This window comes from Lithobates pipiens, unplaced genomic scaffold (assembly GCF_037356315.1).
Source record: "Lithobates pipiens isolate NorthernLeopardFrog02 unplaced genomic scaffold, aLitPip1_a1.2 Scaffold_37, whole genome shotgun sequence".
Lineage (NCBI taxonomy): Eukaryota > Metazoa > Chordata > Amphibia > Anura > Ranidae > Lithobates > Lithobates pipiens.
In genome coordinates this window covers 13,286,805-13,304,918 of record NW_027507825.1, presented here as the reverse complement: position 1 = coordinate 13,304,918, position 18,114 = coordinate 13,286,805, and the positions used below count along the sequence as shown (strand labels likewise).

Genomic DNA, 18,114 nt, shown 5'->3' with positions numbered 1-18,114 from the left:
CCCAGGAGCCTGCGTTCGCTATACCTGGTCTCCCCAGGAGCCTGCGTTCGCTATACCTGGTCTCCCCAGGAGCCTGCATTCACTATATCTGGTCTCCCCAGGAGCCTGCGTTCGCTATACCTGGTCTCCCCAGGAGCCTGCGTTCGCTATACCTGGTCTCCCCAGGAGCCTGCGTTCGCTATACCTGGTCTCCCCAGGAGCCTGCATTCACTATATCTGGTCTCCCCAGGAGCCTGCATTCACTATATCTGGTCTCCCCGGGAGCCTGCATTCACTATATCTGCTCTCCCCGGGAGCCTGCATTCACTATATCTGCTCTCCCCAGGAGCCTGCATTCACTATCTCTGCTCTCCCCGGGAGCCTGCACTCACTATATATGGTCTCCCCAGCAGCCTGCATTCACTATATCTGCTCTCCCACAGTACACATAACATGGAAATGCAATTTAGTAAATATAAACTACTAAATACCTTTTCTCACCTTTTCTCAGCAACCTTGTCACTTCTATCAATTCCTAGTAAAGCTTGCAGGAGGAGGTTTCATTCTACTCTAACTGTCCTATGAGTCTGCATGACCCCTGACCCTCTGTCTGGAGAGTGCTGATTGGCCCTGTGCTGATCACATGCGCCCTCCCAAAAAAGCAAAAAAAAAACCCTCTATAGCAATACACACCAAACTGAGCATGTGCAGTCTGACTCCATTGGGGACAATGGAAGGAGGGGAGGATCGGAGAAGACAGAATCAAACAGATTTTGTACATAACCCCTTAGGTTTCACAGTGAGTATAACAAGCACGCTTTACTGCATATGCAGACTGATTTTACTGTTAGTAACACTTTAACACAATGCAAAGAATTGCTGAACAAGCCGTTGTGAATTGTTACAGTTCTACAAGATCTTTCCAGATCAGTGTGCAGCCAGAGCCTCAAAGGAATCACAATTGTCTCCCCTGCATCATCTCAGCAGTACCCAATATGTGGACTGGACCTCCCAGAAGTGTCCAATGAGCAGGGGGAGGGTGAGGCGATGAGCTGCCTGTCCACTCGTCGCTCCTACAGTCACACTGACGCAGCTGGGTGGCTTGGCGGCGGGGGGAGGGGGGGGCGGGAAGCTGCCAGCTGGGTGGCTCGGTGAGTGGCCAATCAGCGGGTGGCATCTCTCACCGGCCGGCGCCTGCCCTGCTTTCTGGCAGTTCTGCCCTCACTCACTGTGCAGGCAGATTATATCATCTCTCTGCTGCCTCACTCAGACTGGGAAAAAGAAGTGACAATCCCCATTCCCCACCTTAGCAGGAAAGTGACAATCTGCAACTTGTGGCAGGTGACGTGGCAAGTGGAAAATCTGCCACTTGTGGCAGGTGACGTGGCAAGTGGAAAATCTGCCACTTGTGGCAGGTGACGTGGCAAGTGGACAATCCACAATGGGTGGCAGGTGACTTGGCAAGTGCACAATTTGCAACGTGTGGCATGTGACAATCTGAAACTTGTGGCAGGTGACGTGGCAAGTGGACAATCCACAATGTGTGGCAGGTGATAATGGACAATTTTCAAAGGGTGGCAGGTAGCGTGGCAAGCGACAATCTGCAACTTGTGGCAGGTGACCTGGCAAGTGCACAATCTGCAATGTGTGGCAGTTGATAGTGGACAATTTACAACGTGTGGCAGGTGACTTGGCAAGTGACAATCCACAACTTGTGGCAGGTGACATGGCAAATGGACAATCTGCAGTGTGTGACAAGTGACAATCTGCAACGTGTGGCATGTGACAACCTGAAACTTGTGGCAGGTGACGTGGCAAGTGGACAATCCACAATGTGTGGCAGGTGATAATGGACAATTTTCAAAGGGTGGCAGGTAGCGTGGCAAGCGACAATCTGCAACTTATGGCAGGTGACCTGGCAAGTGCACAACCTGCAATGTGTGGCAGGTGATAGTGGACAATTTACAACGTGTGGCAGGTGACAATCCGCAACTTGTGGCAGGTGACGTGGCAAATGCACAATCTGCAGTGTGTGACAAGTGACAATCTGCATCTGGTGGCAGGCGACACTGGCAAGTGACACACTCGGGGCTCCCACTGATTCTGCATTACGGTGAGTTGAACTATTTCATTTTCTATAACAATGTAATAATAGAAATAATGTGTTTCAATCATCCTGACACCATAACAATCAAGGTGCCGTGATGATTGAAGCGTCAACATCAGCCATTGCCCATATAAATTGTCCCCCAAAAAAAGTATTTTCTAGGAGTGCCCCCCCCCCCCCCGAGACTAGACTCTGGATTTGCCCCTGGTGAGGGTAAGGCGGGGGGGGGCTCCATACAACATTTTGCTATGAGGCCCTGCGATTTCTAGTTACGCCCCGGTTGGTAACTATGCAAATATAGCCGGCATCTTCCCGGTTCTGGGCTCCCCCTGAGGCCACTGAATAGAGGATTTTACCATTCTATCTCTATGCTGCCACCTGCTGGGACCTAGAAGTACACCACCTAATGGTTCTTTATGATAATGCTACTAGTCAGCTAATTCGATGTGGGCATAGCTTCAAACTGTCCCGGATTTGGAACAAAGTCCCTCTGTCCCTCATTCCTCCTCATTTGTCCTTCATTTTGGCCAGATCCATATAGTTGTATATAAAATGCCCTTTTTGTCTTTCAAAAAGTGTTTCCCAGTGCTAAACCTTTCATCCTATTTCTAAATGGCTACATTTGTAATGTTCAGAAGCCAATATAAAGGAATAGCAGTGGGTAAAATAAAAGAAAAATGAAAGAAATTCACTTTAACCAATCATTTTTTGGGTATAATTCTCCTTTAAGGAGGGATTAAATCGATGTGTTCCCGTTCATCTCCCATGGGGGGGCTAAATCGCCACCTTCCTGTCTGTCTCCTGTGGGGGGGGGGGGGGGATTTACCACCTTCCTGTCTTTCTCCTGTGGGGGGGGGGATTTACCACCTTCCTGTCTGTCTCCTGTGGGGGGGGGGGGGATTTACCACCTTCCTGTCTTTCTCCTGTGGGGGGGGGGGGAGGGGGGGGATTTACCACCTTCCTGTCTGTCTCCTGTGGGGGGGGGGATTTAACACCTTCCTGTCTGTCTCCTGTGGGGGGGGGGATTTACCACCTTCCTGTCTTTCTCCTGTGGGGGGGGGGGATTTACCACCTTCCTGTCTTTCTCCTGTGGGGGGGGGGGAGGGGGGGGGATTTACCACCTTCCTGTCTGTCTCCTGTGGGGGGGGGGATTTAACACCTTCCTGTCTGTCTCCTGTGGGGGGGGGGATTTACCACCTTCCTGTCTGTCTCCTGTGGGGGGGGGGGAATTTACCACCTTCCTGTCTGCTTCCTGCGGGGGACGGGGGGAAATCGCTGTCTCCCTGTTTGTCTCCCACAGGGGGGTGGGATTCCCTGCCTTCCCGTCCAACTCCTGTGGGGGGGGGGGATCGTCCCCTTCTCGTTCGTCACCAACAGGGGGGACCGCCACCTTCCAGTCCATCTTCCGCAGAGGGGTGGGATTTCCCACCATCCTGTCTGTCTCCCATGTGCGCGTGCGGGGGGTGGGGGGTTTGGCCGCCCTCCCATTTGTCTCCCGTGGGTGGGGGGGGGGGGGGTTTCGCCCTATCTTTGTTTCTTTTATTTTATAAGACGATGGATTGCCAGTTGAACAGTGACAGTGTATAGTATTATCACTGAACACTGTATTAGTGTCAATAGAGATGTCAGTGGCAGTCTGTTTCCCTCCAGAGTCAGTTAGTGTCATATTTACCGCCGCACTATAAAGTCACCAATCACCGCCATTAATAGTATAAAAAATAAAAATTTCAGGATATATCCCATAGTTTGTAGGGGCTTTAACGTTTACATATAGAAACCAATGAATAAACGCTTATTGGGATTTTTTTTTTTCTTACTAAAGACATGTAGCAGAATACATTTTTGGCCTCAATTTATGAAGAAATTGTTTTAATTTAATTGGGTATGTTTTATAGCAGTAAGTAAAATATTGTGTTTTTTTTTTTCTCAAAATGTTTTTTTTTTTTCATTTATATAATAATTAAAAAAAAAAAAAAACAGAGGTGATCAAATACCACCAGAAGAAAGCTCTATTGTGTGAAAAAAATGATATAAATTTAATTTGGTTACAGTGTTGCATGACCGCACAACTACCAATGAAAGTAGCGCAGTGCTGCATAGTAAAAAATGGCCTGGTCATGAAGGGGGGGGTAAAATCTTCTGAAGTACATGTAATTAAAGTGGTAGTAAATTCCATATAGTTAACTTGTACCTACAGGTAAGCCTATAATAAGGCCTACCTGTAAATAACTCCTAAACGTGCACCTTTTAAGAGATATTTTAATATAGTAACAGCTGGTGACGTCACTGGCGCATCGCGGGCCTTTAGGGGGTTTTGGATGCCGGGAGGTGGGGCAGGGTTTATGATCATGTGACCGCTGTGATTAGGCGAAAAAGCAGCGAACGATTGCTATCCATTTGCAGCAGGTGCATCGCTTACTAGCACATTATGAATGTGCCCTGCACTTTCAATGGAAGGTGTGAGAGAGCTGCGCCGCGGCCGCATGCACAGGACAGACGTCACCCCGACTCGGCCAGTCAAAAAGCCAAAGCCCGCGAGCACGGAAGAAAGACTGGGTGAAGATGGAAGCGCGGGGGGGGAGGGGGAGCGTTGGCTGCACGCCACTGGAGTTCTAAGGCAAGTCTGTCATAATGTGCTAGTATGCAATGCACCGGCGGCTAAAGGAATGCTCCTGATCGCTGCTTTTCCGATCATAATTATTATGATTAAAAATAACAATAATAATAATAACTTATTATTATTTTATTTTTTATTATTATTTTGTTCCATTCCATTTGTTTGATGGATGCGGCATTCATTATTTTGCATAATTCGTAACTTCAGATAAATTTGTATTCGTTACGTTCACTAACAGCCAAATTTGAAAGGAAATTCCGACACCTATAATTTAATAGTTAGTTATTATTATGCCGCGTACACACGATCAAACAATCGGGTGGAAAAGTCCGGCAAACTCAAGTCCGGCGGACAATCCCCCCGTGTGTAGCCTCCGGCTGACTTTTTTTCCCCCGAAAGTACGGCGGACTTAGAAAGTAGTTTTACGCTCCAATCTTCCCGTCGGACTCGCATTTTGGCGGACAATCCGGGCGTGTGTACTTTTGAAATGAACGGACTTTTCCCGCCCGGAGAAAAGTCCGCTCATTTTGAGCACGTCTCCAGGTAGGCGGGGCCCGCGAAGGAGACGTCACTGGCCCCTTCACCTGGTATGGACTTAAAGGAGAACCCCAACGCCGAAAAAAAATTGGCATGGGGGTCCACATCAGACCCTTGTCCGAGTACGCTACCCGGCCGGCCAGGAAAGGGGGGGGGGGGAGCGAGCGCCCCCCCTCCTGAGCCGTACCAGGCCACATGCCCTCAACATGGGTGGTGCCTTGGGGAAGGGGGGGCCGCGTGGCCCCCCCACCCCAAAGCACCTTGTCCCCATGTTGATGAGGACAAGGGCCTCTTCCCGACAACCCTGGCGGTTGGTTGTCGGGGTCTGCGGGCGGGGAACTTATCGGAATCCCGGAGCCCCACCCTATGTGAATGAGTATGGGGTACAATGTACCCCTACCCATTCACCTGTAAATAAAAGTAAAAAACACAACACACAAGGGTTAAAATAGTTTATTGCACAGCTCCGGGGGTCTTCCGTCTCCGGGGGTCTTCCGTCTTCGGGGGTCTTCTCGCCGGACTCCTCCGCTATCTTCTTCTAGCTCTTTTGCTAGCGGAGAAGCCCGGCTTTCTTCCTCGCCGCCCCCCTCTTCTTCCGACTTCGGGGGTCTTATCCCCCTCTTCGGTTCTTCTTGCTGGGCCACCACGCCTTCTTCTAGCTCTTTTACAGGAGGTGGCCCGGTCTTCTGTCGCCGCCTTCTGTTCTTCTATTCAGATGTTGCCTCGTCGCATCCTCCGCTCACAATGGCACGGACGTGACGTGCGGCGACTTATATAGGGACATCACCGGATGATGTCCCCGCCTATTATGATGTCACAGTCCCAGCATCCTCTGGGACTGTGACACCATAATGGGCGGGGACATCATCCGGCAAGAAGAACCGAAGAGGGTGACAGGACCCCCGAAGTCGGAAGAAGAGGGCGGCGGCGAGGAAGAAAGCCGGGCTCCTCCACTAGTAAAAAAGCTAGAAGAAGATAGCGGAGGAGTCCGGCGAGAAGACCCCCAAAGACGGAAGACCCCCAGGGCTGTGCAATAAACCATTTTAACCCTTGTGTGTTGTGTTTTTTTTTTTACAGGTGAATGGGTAGGGGTACTCATTCACATAGGGTGGGGGGCCGGGATCCAGGGGCCCCCCTTATTAAAGGGGGCTCCCGGATTCCGATAAGCCCCCTGCCCGCAGACCCCGACAACCAATGGCCAGGGTTGTCGGGAAGAGGCCCTTGTCCTCATCAACATGGGGACAATGTGCTTTGGGGTGGGGGGGCTGCGCGGCCCGCCCTTCCCCAAGGCACCCCCTATGTTGAGGGCACGCGGCCTGGTACGGCTCAGGAGGGAGGGGGCACTCGCTCGCCCACCCCCCCCCCTTTTCTGGCCGGCCGGGTAGCGTGCTCGGACAAGAGTCTGATGTGGGCCTGGGGGGGACCCCCACGCCGATTTTTTTTGCCGTTGGGGTTCCCCTTCAAGTCCATACCAGGTGGCGGGGCCAGTGACGTCTCCTTCGCGGGCCCCGCCTACCTGGACACGCGCTCGAAATGAGCGGACTTTCCTCCGCGTGTGTGGGCGAGTCCGTTCATTTCAAAAGTAGGGCGGATAGTCCGGCGGACTTAGTACGCTGTATTATGCCGGCCATACACGATGCGAATTCCGAACGAAAATCCGAGCGAAAATAAAATCGACCGATTTTCGTATCGTTAGTGTGGTATGCGCGACATGCGATTTTCGTACGACAGGGCAAATTGACAAATCCAACATGTTGGTTTTTTTTCCAAAAATCGTCCAAAAATCGTATCGTTAATGGCAGAGTTGGACGATTTGACATAAGAAAAAGAACTGCGCATGACCTCTGGAAAGTTCGAACCGGAAGGAAAACATATAGAAAACAACGAACGAATGGTCGAACGCAACTTTAACCACTTGCTTACTGGGCACTTAAACACCATTCTGCCCAGACCAATTTTCAGCTTTCGGTGCTCTCACAATTTGAATGACAATTACTCAGTCATGCAACACTGTACCCAAATGAATTTTTTGTCCTTTTTTTTTCCCACAAATAGAGCTTTCTTTTGGTGGTATTTGATCACCTCTGGGGTTTTTATTTTTTGCGCTATAAATGAAAAAAGACCGAACATTTTGAAAAAAAACGCACATTTCTTTGTTTCTGTGACAGAATTATGCAAATTATTATTTTTTCTTCATAAATTTTGGTCACAATTTATACTGCTACATATCTTTGGTAAAAATAACCCAAATTAGTGGATATTATTTGGTCTTTTTGAAAGTTAGAGCGTCTACAAGCTGTGGTGCAAATCGCACAAAATTGATCAAATCTGATGTACTGGTGGCCTATCTCGCTTCTTGTGACCCGAACAAGTCAGGAAAGTACAAATACCCCCCAAATGACCCCTTTTTGGAAAGTAGACATTCCAAGGTATTTAGTAAGAGGCATGGTGAGCTTTTTGATGTTGTCATTTTTTTCCGACCAAATTAAGATTTTTCATTATTTTTTTTTTTCTCCACAAAATTTTCATTGTAATAGGTTATTTCTCTCACGTGGCATGTGTATACCACAAACGATAACTCCCAAAAAATTCTGCTACTCCTCCTGAGTATTACAATACCACATGTGTGGGACTTTTTCACAGCCTGGCCACATAGAGAGGCCCAACATGCAGGTAGCGCCATCATGTGTTCTAGGAACATAAATTACACATCTAACTTGTTGACTATTTATTACACTTTTGAAGCACCAGGACAATGACACGTGACACTGATGACAGATGGCACTGATACGTGGCAATGATGACACTTATACGTGGCACTGATGACACGTGGCACTGATGACAGATAGCACTGATAAGTGGCATTGATGTAACGTGACACTGACAACAGATGGCACGTGACACTGACAGGTGGCACTGATGACAAATGGCACTGATGACAGATGGCACTATGTGGCACTGACGACACGTGGCACTGGGGGCAGGTTGCACTGGGGGCAGGTGGCACTGGGGGCAGGTAGCACTGGGGTGGATGGCACTGGGGGCAGGTAGCACTGGGGTGGATGGCACTGGGGTGGATGGCACTGGGGCAGATGGCACTGGGGCAGATGGCACTGGGGCGGATGGCACTGCTGGGGGTGGATGGCACTGCTGGGGGTGGATGGCACTGCTGGGGGAGGATGGCACTGCTAGGGGAGGATGGCACTTTATTTTATTTTTTAAATTTTTTTTCTCTCACAGGCAGAACGGCTGCCGCTGCAGCCGTTCATCTCTCCCCTCTCGCACTGTCTGTGCGAGGAAGGAGAGCGGCGCTGAGAGATGATCTCACATGGCAGATTCTCCAGATGCAGGGCCCCAGATACATTTCAAATCATGTATAACATCAAGTGTGGGGAATAGAGGTGACATAATGCACATAATGATTAAAATAAAGACACTACACACCAAATTCAAACAAGCACAGATTTATTGTGCCAAACCAAAAAAAAGGAATGGTTTCATGCGTGTACCCGTTTTTTGAAAATATAAAGTTTCAAATACAAAAATATAATATAAACTCTTTTTAAAAAATAACTATGTGATTTGTACAGTAGTAGTGCAGCCAAAACATTGCCTACAAATAGACAAGAACACTATAGGAGTTATTTATGATAGGCAAATCCACTTTGCACAAGTGCACTGAAAGTGCACTTGGAAGTAGTTGTTCTAGATCTGAAATGAGGGGAAGCTCTGCTGATTTTAACAACCAATCATATGCAAGGTAAAATGCTGTTTTTTTATTGTCCTTGCATGCCCCCGTCAGATCTACAGCAACTGCACTTCCAAGCGCACTTGTGCAAAGTAGATTTTCCTTTAGTAAATAATCCCCTATTGGTATATAAAACAAAAGTTGCATGTGCAAAAAAGAACCAGGGTATGCATGAAAAACAAGCTAAACGTCTAAACCCATTCAAAATGTAGATAATTGCTCAAGGATCTCTGAAATTCTGCGTGGAAAAGAATTCAGGGTAGTGCGAACATTCTCAATGTCAGCATGTAATGACTTTAAATCTGCAATAATTCGGTTTGCTGATGTACTACTGTCAGAAGTTGAGCTGCTTGAAGTAGATGATCGAACAGCTATAAAAAAAACAAAAACTTAAATAAAAATTTTGAAAATAAATTTCAAAAATAGCTCATTTAAACAAAAATAATAAAAATATAATTTACCTGAAGTGGACACATGGCTGCTCTCATCTTCAACAGGCGTCAGTACGATTACAGTTGTGTCTGTTGCCATGTCAGTCTGTGCACTTGTCTGCTCCACATCCTCATGTACTATTTCCACCTCTCCATGTTTCTTTTTTCGGCTTCCTATTAAATGCAATATATATATATATATATACTTTTAGGTGCAAGTCAAGCATTGCAATACCATTGTTACATTTTCAAACATAAAGTCAAGCAACCTACTGCAATTCCCAAGTAAAATGAGTGAAAGCAGACACGCACATAAAGATTGCATATACAGAACATAACACTCAGAAAATATGAGTGTTATGTTCTGTATATGCAATCTTTATGTGTGTGTCTGCTTTCACGAATTGCAGTAGGTTGCTTGACTTTATGCATACAAAAACATAATAAATACATGCACACCAAAAATAAAGTACTTACTTTTGTCGATTATTTTGTTGATCTTTCTAAGCTGACTTTCTTCTCTTAATTTCAGGTCAGACCATCGCTTTCTTAACTGGTCTTTTGTGCGTTCACTGCCATGGCGTTTGCGTAAAACATGTTGCACCTTCTCTAATATTGCATCTTTGCGTATGTTCATGTTGCTGTATACATGCTCACGACAATCATAATCCTTCTTCTGCAGAATATTCACCATGTCCACCATCTCCTCGAAAGTCATATTGCTGGCTTTCTTCCTTCTTCTTCTGGTGACTGCACTTACTGGCCGACTTCCCTCCACAATCTCCTCTCTTTGCACTATCTGGGGCCCTGCATCTGGAGAATCTGCCATGTGCTCTGCTATGAGGTCTGCAACTGTGCACTGTATTAAAGAAGAGGTGTGGCTTGTACAAGATACATCGCATGTGATAATACGAACATACGCGGTTTCGTGACGTCACGTATGAAAGAATATTCGAGTAATATTCGTTTGATAAACGATAATACAAACGGAGATACCATGTGCTCTGCCATGAGGTCTGCAACTGTGCACTGTATTAAAGAAGAGGTGTGGCTTGTACAAGATACATCGCATGTGATAATACGAACATACGCGGTTTCGTGACGTCACGTATGAAAGAATATTCGAGTAATATTCGTTTGATAAACGATAATACAAACGGAGATACCTGAGGTAAGTTTGATCTGGGGACTATACTTTGATTATTTAATGTGCCCGTGGATGTGTGTGTGATTGATGTAAATACCTTTGATTGTTTTATTGTATTGTATTATTGCTACACTACAATTTTTGTATTATTGTATTGTATTATTGCTACACTTTAATTATTGGAGCTGGATGTTCTAAATGGCCATTTGTCCAATTCTAGACATGTATTATAAAACTTTAAGCATGTAATTTAGATATATATATATATTTAATTCATGTTTTTTTTTATTTAAAGGACAATGGCTTCCAAATTTACATCACCCGATTTCCTACCCCAATTTATCGACAAATACCGTGAATTATCCTGCCTATGGGATGTGAGATCCAGAGATTATTCCAATCGTTATAAGCGTGATGAAGCTTTAAAAGAACTCAAAGAGTTATGTAAAGCAGTGTGTATTGAACCAACTGAAGATTATGTAAAAAACAAAATTGCAAACTTGCGCACTGTGTTTAAAAAGGAATATAAAAAAATACAAGCCTCCAAGAAATCTGGTGCAGGAGCTGAGGATGTATATGTGCCACGTTTGTGGTACTTCAAAGACCTCATGTTCCTAGCTGATTCCGATAATCCCAGAGAGTCCCATTGTACTCTGGAAGCAAGTGGCCCATCAGACTCCGGTGCATTATCTGAAGCGGAGGATATATCCCAAACACAGACACAGGTAACTATATGTTGTATATTCTTTATTTAAACAACTGGCAATAGGGTAGTGAAGAAATTGTGCACTACTGTACTTTTTTGCATGAATATTTTTAAACTGAAAGTCTAACCAAAACTTCTTCCACTGTCTTCCACTGTCCCCAATCCATATTATCTAAAGCTAGATACAATCCTGCCATGCAACTGCCCCCCTGCCTACAAAATAATCAGTATAATTTTGTCGATTCTGACGTGCACTGGCAGTTGGTAAGCTAGGCCTTGCAGGAGCTAAATTTTGCAAACCAGTGCTGTCGTTTCGCCAGTCACCTGGTACAATTGTCCCACTGGTAATGTCTTCCATATCAACTGCAGATGTTGGCATGTATGACACTGTTGTGCTTCGTAAAAAATTGTGTAGCATACAACAGCACTTCACGATGATGTCCACTTTTTCCACTGCTACATTCATAGCAGTGTGGAAGATTCTGAATCTGCTGGCCATAATGCCGAACGCATTTTCAACCACCCGCCTTGCCCTGGACAGACGATAATTGAATATCTTCTGTTGAGCTGTTAAATTACGTAAGGGATACGGTTTCAAAAGATGTTCATGCAAAGCAAATGCGTCATCCCCAATAAAGACGAAATTTAGTCCTTCCACGGTTTCACTTGAAGATGGAAGATGCAAAACACCTCCTTTCAGTCTGTTTAGGAATTCACTCCGCTGTATTACTCCTCCATCTGAGTTTCTACCATTTTTCCCTATGTCCAGGTATATGAATTCATATTTTGCATTGACGATCGCCATTAATATTATGCTAAAGAACCCTTTGTAGTTGTAATAGTAGGATCCTGAATTCGCTGGTGGGATGATCCTTACATGTTTCCCATCTATTGCACCACCACAATTCGGGAAATTCCACATATCCTGGAATTCTTTAGCAAGCTCTTTCCATTCCTGGGAATTTGTGGGAAACTGTTGGCAAAAAAGACATAGGAATATTTAGCATTCATGGTAATTGATTTATTAATTACTTTTTACATTATTTTCTATAGGATACTCCAAGCCCAGTACCAGAGCAGCCAGGGCCATCGGGTCTGAGTGCTCAGAGGGGAAAAAAAAGGAAGACTTCAGATTTGGACACTTCCACTTTATTAAGGAATGCATCATCCATTATGGAACAGAAGGATGATGAGTGTGATGCTGTGGGTTATCTTGTTGCACACAAGTTACGCAGGATGACTATGCAGCAGCGTGACTTATTTGAACCTCTGCTGCATAAAATGATGGGCATTGGACTTAAGGGGCATCTTACCCCAAACACCGATGTTATAGGGTATCAAGGTTGTACATACCATCAACCTGCACCATCTGTCCCAAACTGGCAGACATCCCAACAACATGGAACCACGAGCTGGCCAATGAACCAGGAACACCATCAAGGTCCTTGGTTTCGTGATCCCCATTATACGAATTTGTGAATAAAAAAAAATTTCTTTACTGTTCTTGTTAAAATTAAAATGGTTATTGTTGTTAAATAAAAAATAGATTCTGTTTCAAAACGTCTCTTTTTGGAAATGGTGTACTTCTTGTTATGTATTTTCTTAGAAGAAATTGTGTTTTTGGCCATTTTAGACACATTGTTGATTTTACATATTTAAACTTTGTTTCATTTTTAGTCATGTAATAGAACTCTGACAGTTCAACATGTTTTCATACCTTTAAATACTGTGGTTGGAGCACTTTTATTATGGCCTCACACGTCTCCGGTATAATTCGACCTAATGATTGGGCAGAAATTCCAGTTGTAAACTTCATGTCCTCAAAAGACCTGCCTGTAGCCAAGAAACGGAGGGTTGCCATGAGCCTCTCCTCTGCGCTGACAGCCTTTCTCATACAGGAGTCTTGTTTGGTGATATGTGGCCGCACATGCGATAACAGCATCTCAAATGACTCCTGTGTCATCCGTAAATAATTTCGATAATCCTCAGGATTATTTTCCCTCAGGTTTGACAATAGATTTACATGTGAGAATTTCTCACGCTGCAGGAGCCAGTTTTTTGTCCACACTCTGCTCTTCCTTCTTTTTCTTCTTTTTTTCTTCTCTTCCTCCAAGGCTATTATTGCAATTACCATGGCTGCCATTTTCTGCTTTCTATTGTACCTCTTGAATGGCATTTTCTCAGAACGTATGAATGTGCAATGCGCGAAACGACCGCTCGTTTCGTACGCGGCGTGACCCGATTTTGTACAGTAGGGGGTGTGGTTAAAAGGTTAATAAATATTACATCACTTCCTCTATTGTCAAGAAAACATAGTGTTTTAACGTACGATTTTCGTACTTAATTGATGGCACATTCGCATGTTGTTGTGAGTGCCGCTTTCGTTTATCGCTCGACGGGTCGTTCGGAATTCGCATCGTGTATGGCCGGCATTAGTCCGCTGAAAAATTGCCGTGTGTGGGCAAGTAGCCCGTTCGGAAAGGCCGGCGGGAAGTCCGCCGGATAGTTGGCTACGTGTGTACGCGGCATAAGTCATTCTTTTGAATTTTACAGATTTTACTTCTGACTTTTGAATTTATGAACTATGAGCATAACGAATGACCCAAAAACTAAAAAAAAAAATAAACAAAAACAAAACGAAAGAAATGAAGAACGAACAAATTATTCGGCAGTGCACATGTCTAGTTTACTCTAAACTGATGACCCATAGAACTAGAGGAAAACCATTTTTTTTTACATTTCTGATAGAATAAGGGAGGGTTATACCCCCTGTCAGGGTTTTTATTTTCCCCCTCGATATCCCATTGGGGAGATTTCCCTTCACTTCCTGTCCCATCACCAACACAGGAAGTGAGAGGAAATCCCTGCAAAGTGAAGGAATCCCTGAACTAGTGTCCCCCATTGGAAGATTTCAACTCTATTCCTGTCCTGGTGACAACCCAAAGTTTAACTTTTCGATGATAACAGTAAACTGGACAAATAGACAGAGGGTGAATCTCCCTCATGGGGATGTAGACAGCAACATAAACCTGGCAGGGGTTTCGACCCCTTTATCATTCATTCCAAAAAAAAAAGAAAAAAAAAAAGTTTTGCAAAAGGAAACGTCTGACTCAACAAAATAGTATAAAATTAATTTGGGTAGGATGCTGCATGACCGAGTAATTGTCAGGCAAACTATCACAGTACTAAAAAATGGATGGGGGGGTAGCATGTTGGTATTGAGGAAGTGTTTGTAAACCTCAGACATGAAATATGAACAAAGCATATCCCTCTATAGTGTGTACTTGTCTCAGTCCAGAGCACTAAGTTTAATTTCTGTCTGCTGCCTCCTTTCTCTGCTACCAGCACGAGTCACTTCTGACAAGTTTTCCTGACACCAGGAAAAAAATGGTGACAGGGGAGGGATCCCCCGCACACATACGTGCTATAGTGCTATATGAAGGAGGGGGAGGGAGGTGTCCCTTCCCTTCAATAAACTCTCACTGAGGTCTACAGAGTGTACCTTCAGCTCCTACCACCCTCTGCTTTCTGAAAGCTCAGACAAGCGTTATACATTTAGAATTTTTTTAAAGAGGAAGTAAACCCTGATGAGTTTACTTCCTCTTTTATTCCCTGAAAAGGCAAAGCATAATGGATTACTATGCATCGCATCGCATCGCATCGCATAGTAGCCCATTATGTGTCACTTACCTGACACAGGAGCCAGCGAAGTCGCCGCTGTCTCCTGTAGTCCGCCGTATCCATCTTGTTGGTGGGGTCTCGCAGCTCCGCCGCTGTCATTCGGCGAAGCCCCGATGACGTCACACCCGCGCATGCGCACGGGAGCCGACACGCGCGGCAGCTCCGTCGCTGAGAATGCCGCGCTCAGTGCGCCGCTGTCTACAGCGCATGCACCGTAGACAGCGGTGCCCGTTTTCGGGCAAATATCTCCTAAACCATATAGGTTTAGGAGATATTTCTTGGACCTACAGGTAAGCCTTAATCTAGGCTTACCTGTAGGTCAAAGTGGTTTGTAAGGGTTTACAACCACTTTAATAGGATGTAGAGAAGAGAAGACTGCAGATAAACAGGAACGACTTATGCAAGAGGATTTGTTTTATCTCTATGTATTACCTGAGGACACTCACTTCACTGGGGATATGGAAGGGTTTACAACCACTTTAAAGAAACAGTGGCTCCCCTTGCTGACTTTTCATTCTGCAAATACTATTTTGCTGGAGGTCACATGGTGACCGTCTTGTTTCAGGATTTGGAGTCACTAACCCAAAACATAACAACTACTGACTTTACTTGGACTTGCTTTGCACATTTACTTGTTCTGGATGATTGCAGACAGGTAGGTCAGATAAAAACCCTTACAATAGCAACCCTCATATGAAAGAATGAGTTTACACCAGCCAGAAGTCATATCAATTTTTACCACTAGAGGTCACCATTGACACTATCACCATTTCTCAACAAACCTGCATTTTTATTATCAGGACAATGCTGCCCTCTAATGGTAATACTTGAAATGACAGCTGCCTCACTAATTTGCTAAAATGAAGAGCTTATACATTGCTCATTATAAATTAAGTGGATATTTCTGGGGTGTGACTGGCTCTTCTGTCACCTCTCATCCAAAATCAAACCTCCCCCCCCCCCCCCCAGTCTTTAAATGGATCAAAGAATATTAAAAGGGAACCGGTTGCAGAAGCCTCTGATGGAAGCATCCAATACTCGACTCATGGGCCAGATTTGGGGGTGCAACAGTGGCAGCTGGTGCTCAAGATATTTTGGGGAGGGCACAAACAAAACTGAAAAAAATCTGAAAAAACCCCATCAATTGCAGCCACTGTACCATCAAACACAGGCACTGTGCCCATCAATTGCAGCCACTGTGCCATCAATTGCAGCCACTGTACCATCAAACACAGGCACTGTGCCCATCAATTGCAGCCACTGTACCATCAAACACAGGCACTGTGCCCATCAATTGCAGCCACTGTGCCATCAAACGCAGCCACTGTGCCCATCGATTGCCGCCACTGGGCCCCATCAAATGCTGCCATTGTGCCCTCCGCCGTCTGCACTTACCAGTCTCGGTGGGACAGTTCCTCAATGTCTTCTCCCGTCCTCTGCTATGATTGGACGCTTGGCATAAAAATCACAGCGCCTGTCATTTCAGTCAATCAGGCGACAGGTAACAGACTGGCAGAACACCTGACTGGCAGAGAGGCTATTTAGTGTTAGAAAAGCAAATGAATATTCACTTTCCTAACACAGCTGAGTGATCTGCGAGCGCCCAGCATGGCACTCCTTTTTTGCCGCCTATTAGAGCCCATGGCTCTAATCAGGTGCTTCAAACCAAACCCCCCCCCCGCTGTGATTCAGGCAAAGCAAAGGAGCCAGGAGCCTGAATAGGGGGAGGCAGCGGCAGCCATAGATAGATGCAATGCAATGCATGAATCTATTGGTGCTAGAGGGGGTGGAAGGAGAGAGGGGGCGGCACCTCCACTGGGGTGCAATGAGACTGAATGTATTCAGTTTTACTGTGAATTACTCCCAGAGTAACTATCTTCTATGACTGATCAGTGTACCGGCCTGCACCATGTGATCACTGTGACCAATCACAGCAGACCACAGGACAATTGTAAAAAAATTAATGGCTTTGGATTCACGCCATTCGTTGTGTACAATTGTGTTGCTAGCTGTGATTGGTCACAGTGATCACATGGTACAGACAGGACCAATCACAGCCCATCTGTACCATTTGGTTAGTTGTAGCCAATCACAACTAATCGCAATCATTTAAATTATTCAGTTTCGTTCAGTAAAAATGGTTGCTTATAGCAGTGAAATTCAGTGCTATAAGCAAATCATAATGTGTAAAAAAAATTTTAAATCCTGATCACTTCCCCAGAGTGAGAATGCTATTATGTAACATCGTATTGCTCTGGTCACAGTGTGCTAAAAATAAATAAATACAAATAAATAAATTATTGTAAAAAAAAAAATAGTGAAATAAAAAAATGTATTAATTAATTATATATATATATATTTTACCTACTGTGAGCAGTAAGTGTCCCTGATCACCTCAACACTATTTATATAATGATGCCGTATCACAATGATGAAAGTATGTAAAAAAACAAATACGTCAGAAAACTTGCCATGCCTGTTACTAAATACCTTGGACTGTCTACTTTCCAAAAAGGGGTCATTTGGGGGATATTTGTACTGTCCTGTGTTTTCAGGCCTCAAGAAATGAGATCGCTCGTCAGCACATCAGGATTGATCAATTTGAAGATATATCTCTGTAGTTTGTGGACTCTATAACTTTCCTACAGGCTAAATAATAGACGCTGATTTGGGTTATTTTCAAAGAAATGTAGCAGAACACATTTTTGGGCTAAATTTACGAAGAACGATTATTTATTTGCAAAATTTTATAACAGAAATTAAGAAAATAATTTTTTTTTTTACATTTTTGTAAAATGTACCTGCACCTTTCCCATGTACCACTAGGGGGTGCATCTTGAATACCACATATGGTCTCTCTCTTCCTCCAATTGTTTACTGCATTGTGTCCACTAAGGACTGCTGTGCTGCCCGGCGTGCGGGAGACTCGTATGCTCCCATAGTTTGTTTGGGAGCATGCGGTCGTTGTGCCCATCTGGCGCCGTGCCACTGTTTGTTTGCGCTCCAGCGTGGAGCGCAGGCATCTGGGCTCCCCGCGTGCCGGTGACGTCATGACGCGAGTGGCGATCCTGCCCATTACTGGGCGGGGGCCCGTCCAATGCCGTCTCGTCAGGGGTATCCACAGGCTGACTGGATGCAGCCAACGGCGCACCAGCCTGCCT

The 18,114-nt window shown here is 45.2% G+C and overlaps 2 protein-coding genes across 2 annotated transcripts; one reads left to right on the top strand and one right to left on the bottom strand.

The window, feature by feature from the left end:
* Nucleotides 1-8,688: 8,688 nt before the first annotated feature.
* On the bottom strand, nucleotides 8,689-10,251 carry LOC143956531 (uncharacterized). The gene is made up of 3 exons (XM_077466729.1): nucleotides 9,897-10,251; nucleotides 9,450-9,593; nucleotides 8,689-9,359 (listed from the first exon to the last, which is right to left on the bottom strand). Exons 1-3 carry the CDS (start codon nucleotides 10,246-10,248, stop codon nucleotides 9,190-9,192), a joined length of 666 nt encoding a protein of 221 aa, XP_077322855.1. The 5' UTR covers nucleotides 10,249-10,251; the 3' UTR covers nucleotides 8,689-9,189.
* LOC143956530 (uncharacterized) lies at nucleotides 10,240-12,832 on the top strand. The gene is made up of 3 exons (XM_077466728.1): nucleotides 10,240-10,590; nucleotides 10,862-11,291; nucleotides 12,326-12,832. Exons 2-3 carry the CDS (start codon nucleotides 10,866-10,868, stop codon nucleotides 12,749-12,751), a joined length of 852 nt encoding a protein of 283 aa, XP_077322854.1. The 5' UTR covers nucleotides 10,240-10,590; nucleotides 10,862-10,865; the 3' UTR covers nucleotides 12,752-12,832.
* The last annotated feature ends 5,282 nt before the right edge of the window (nucleotides 12,833-18,114 follow it).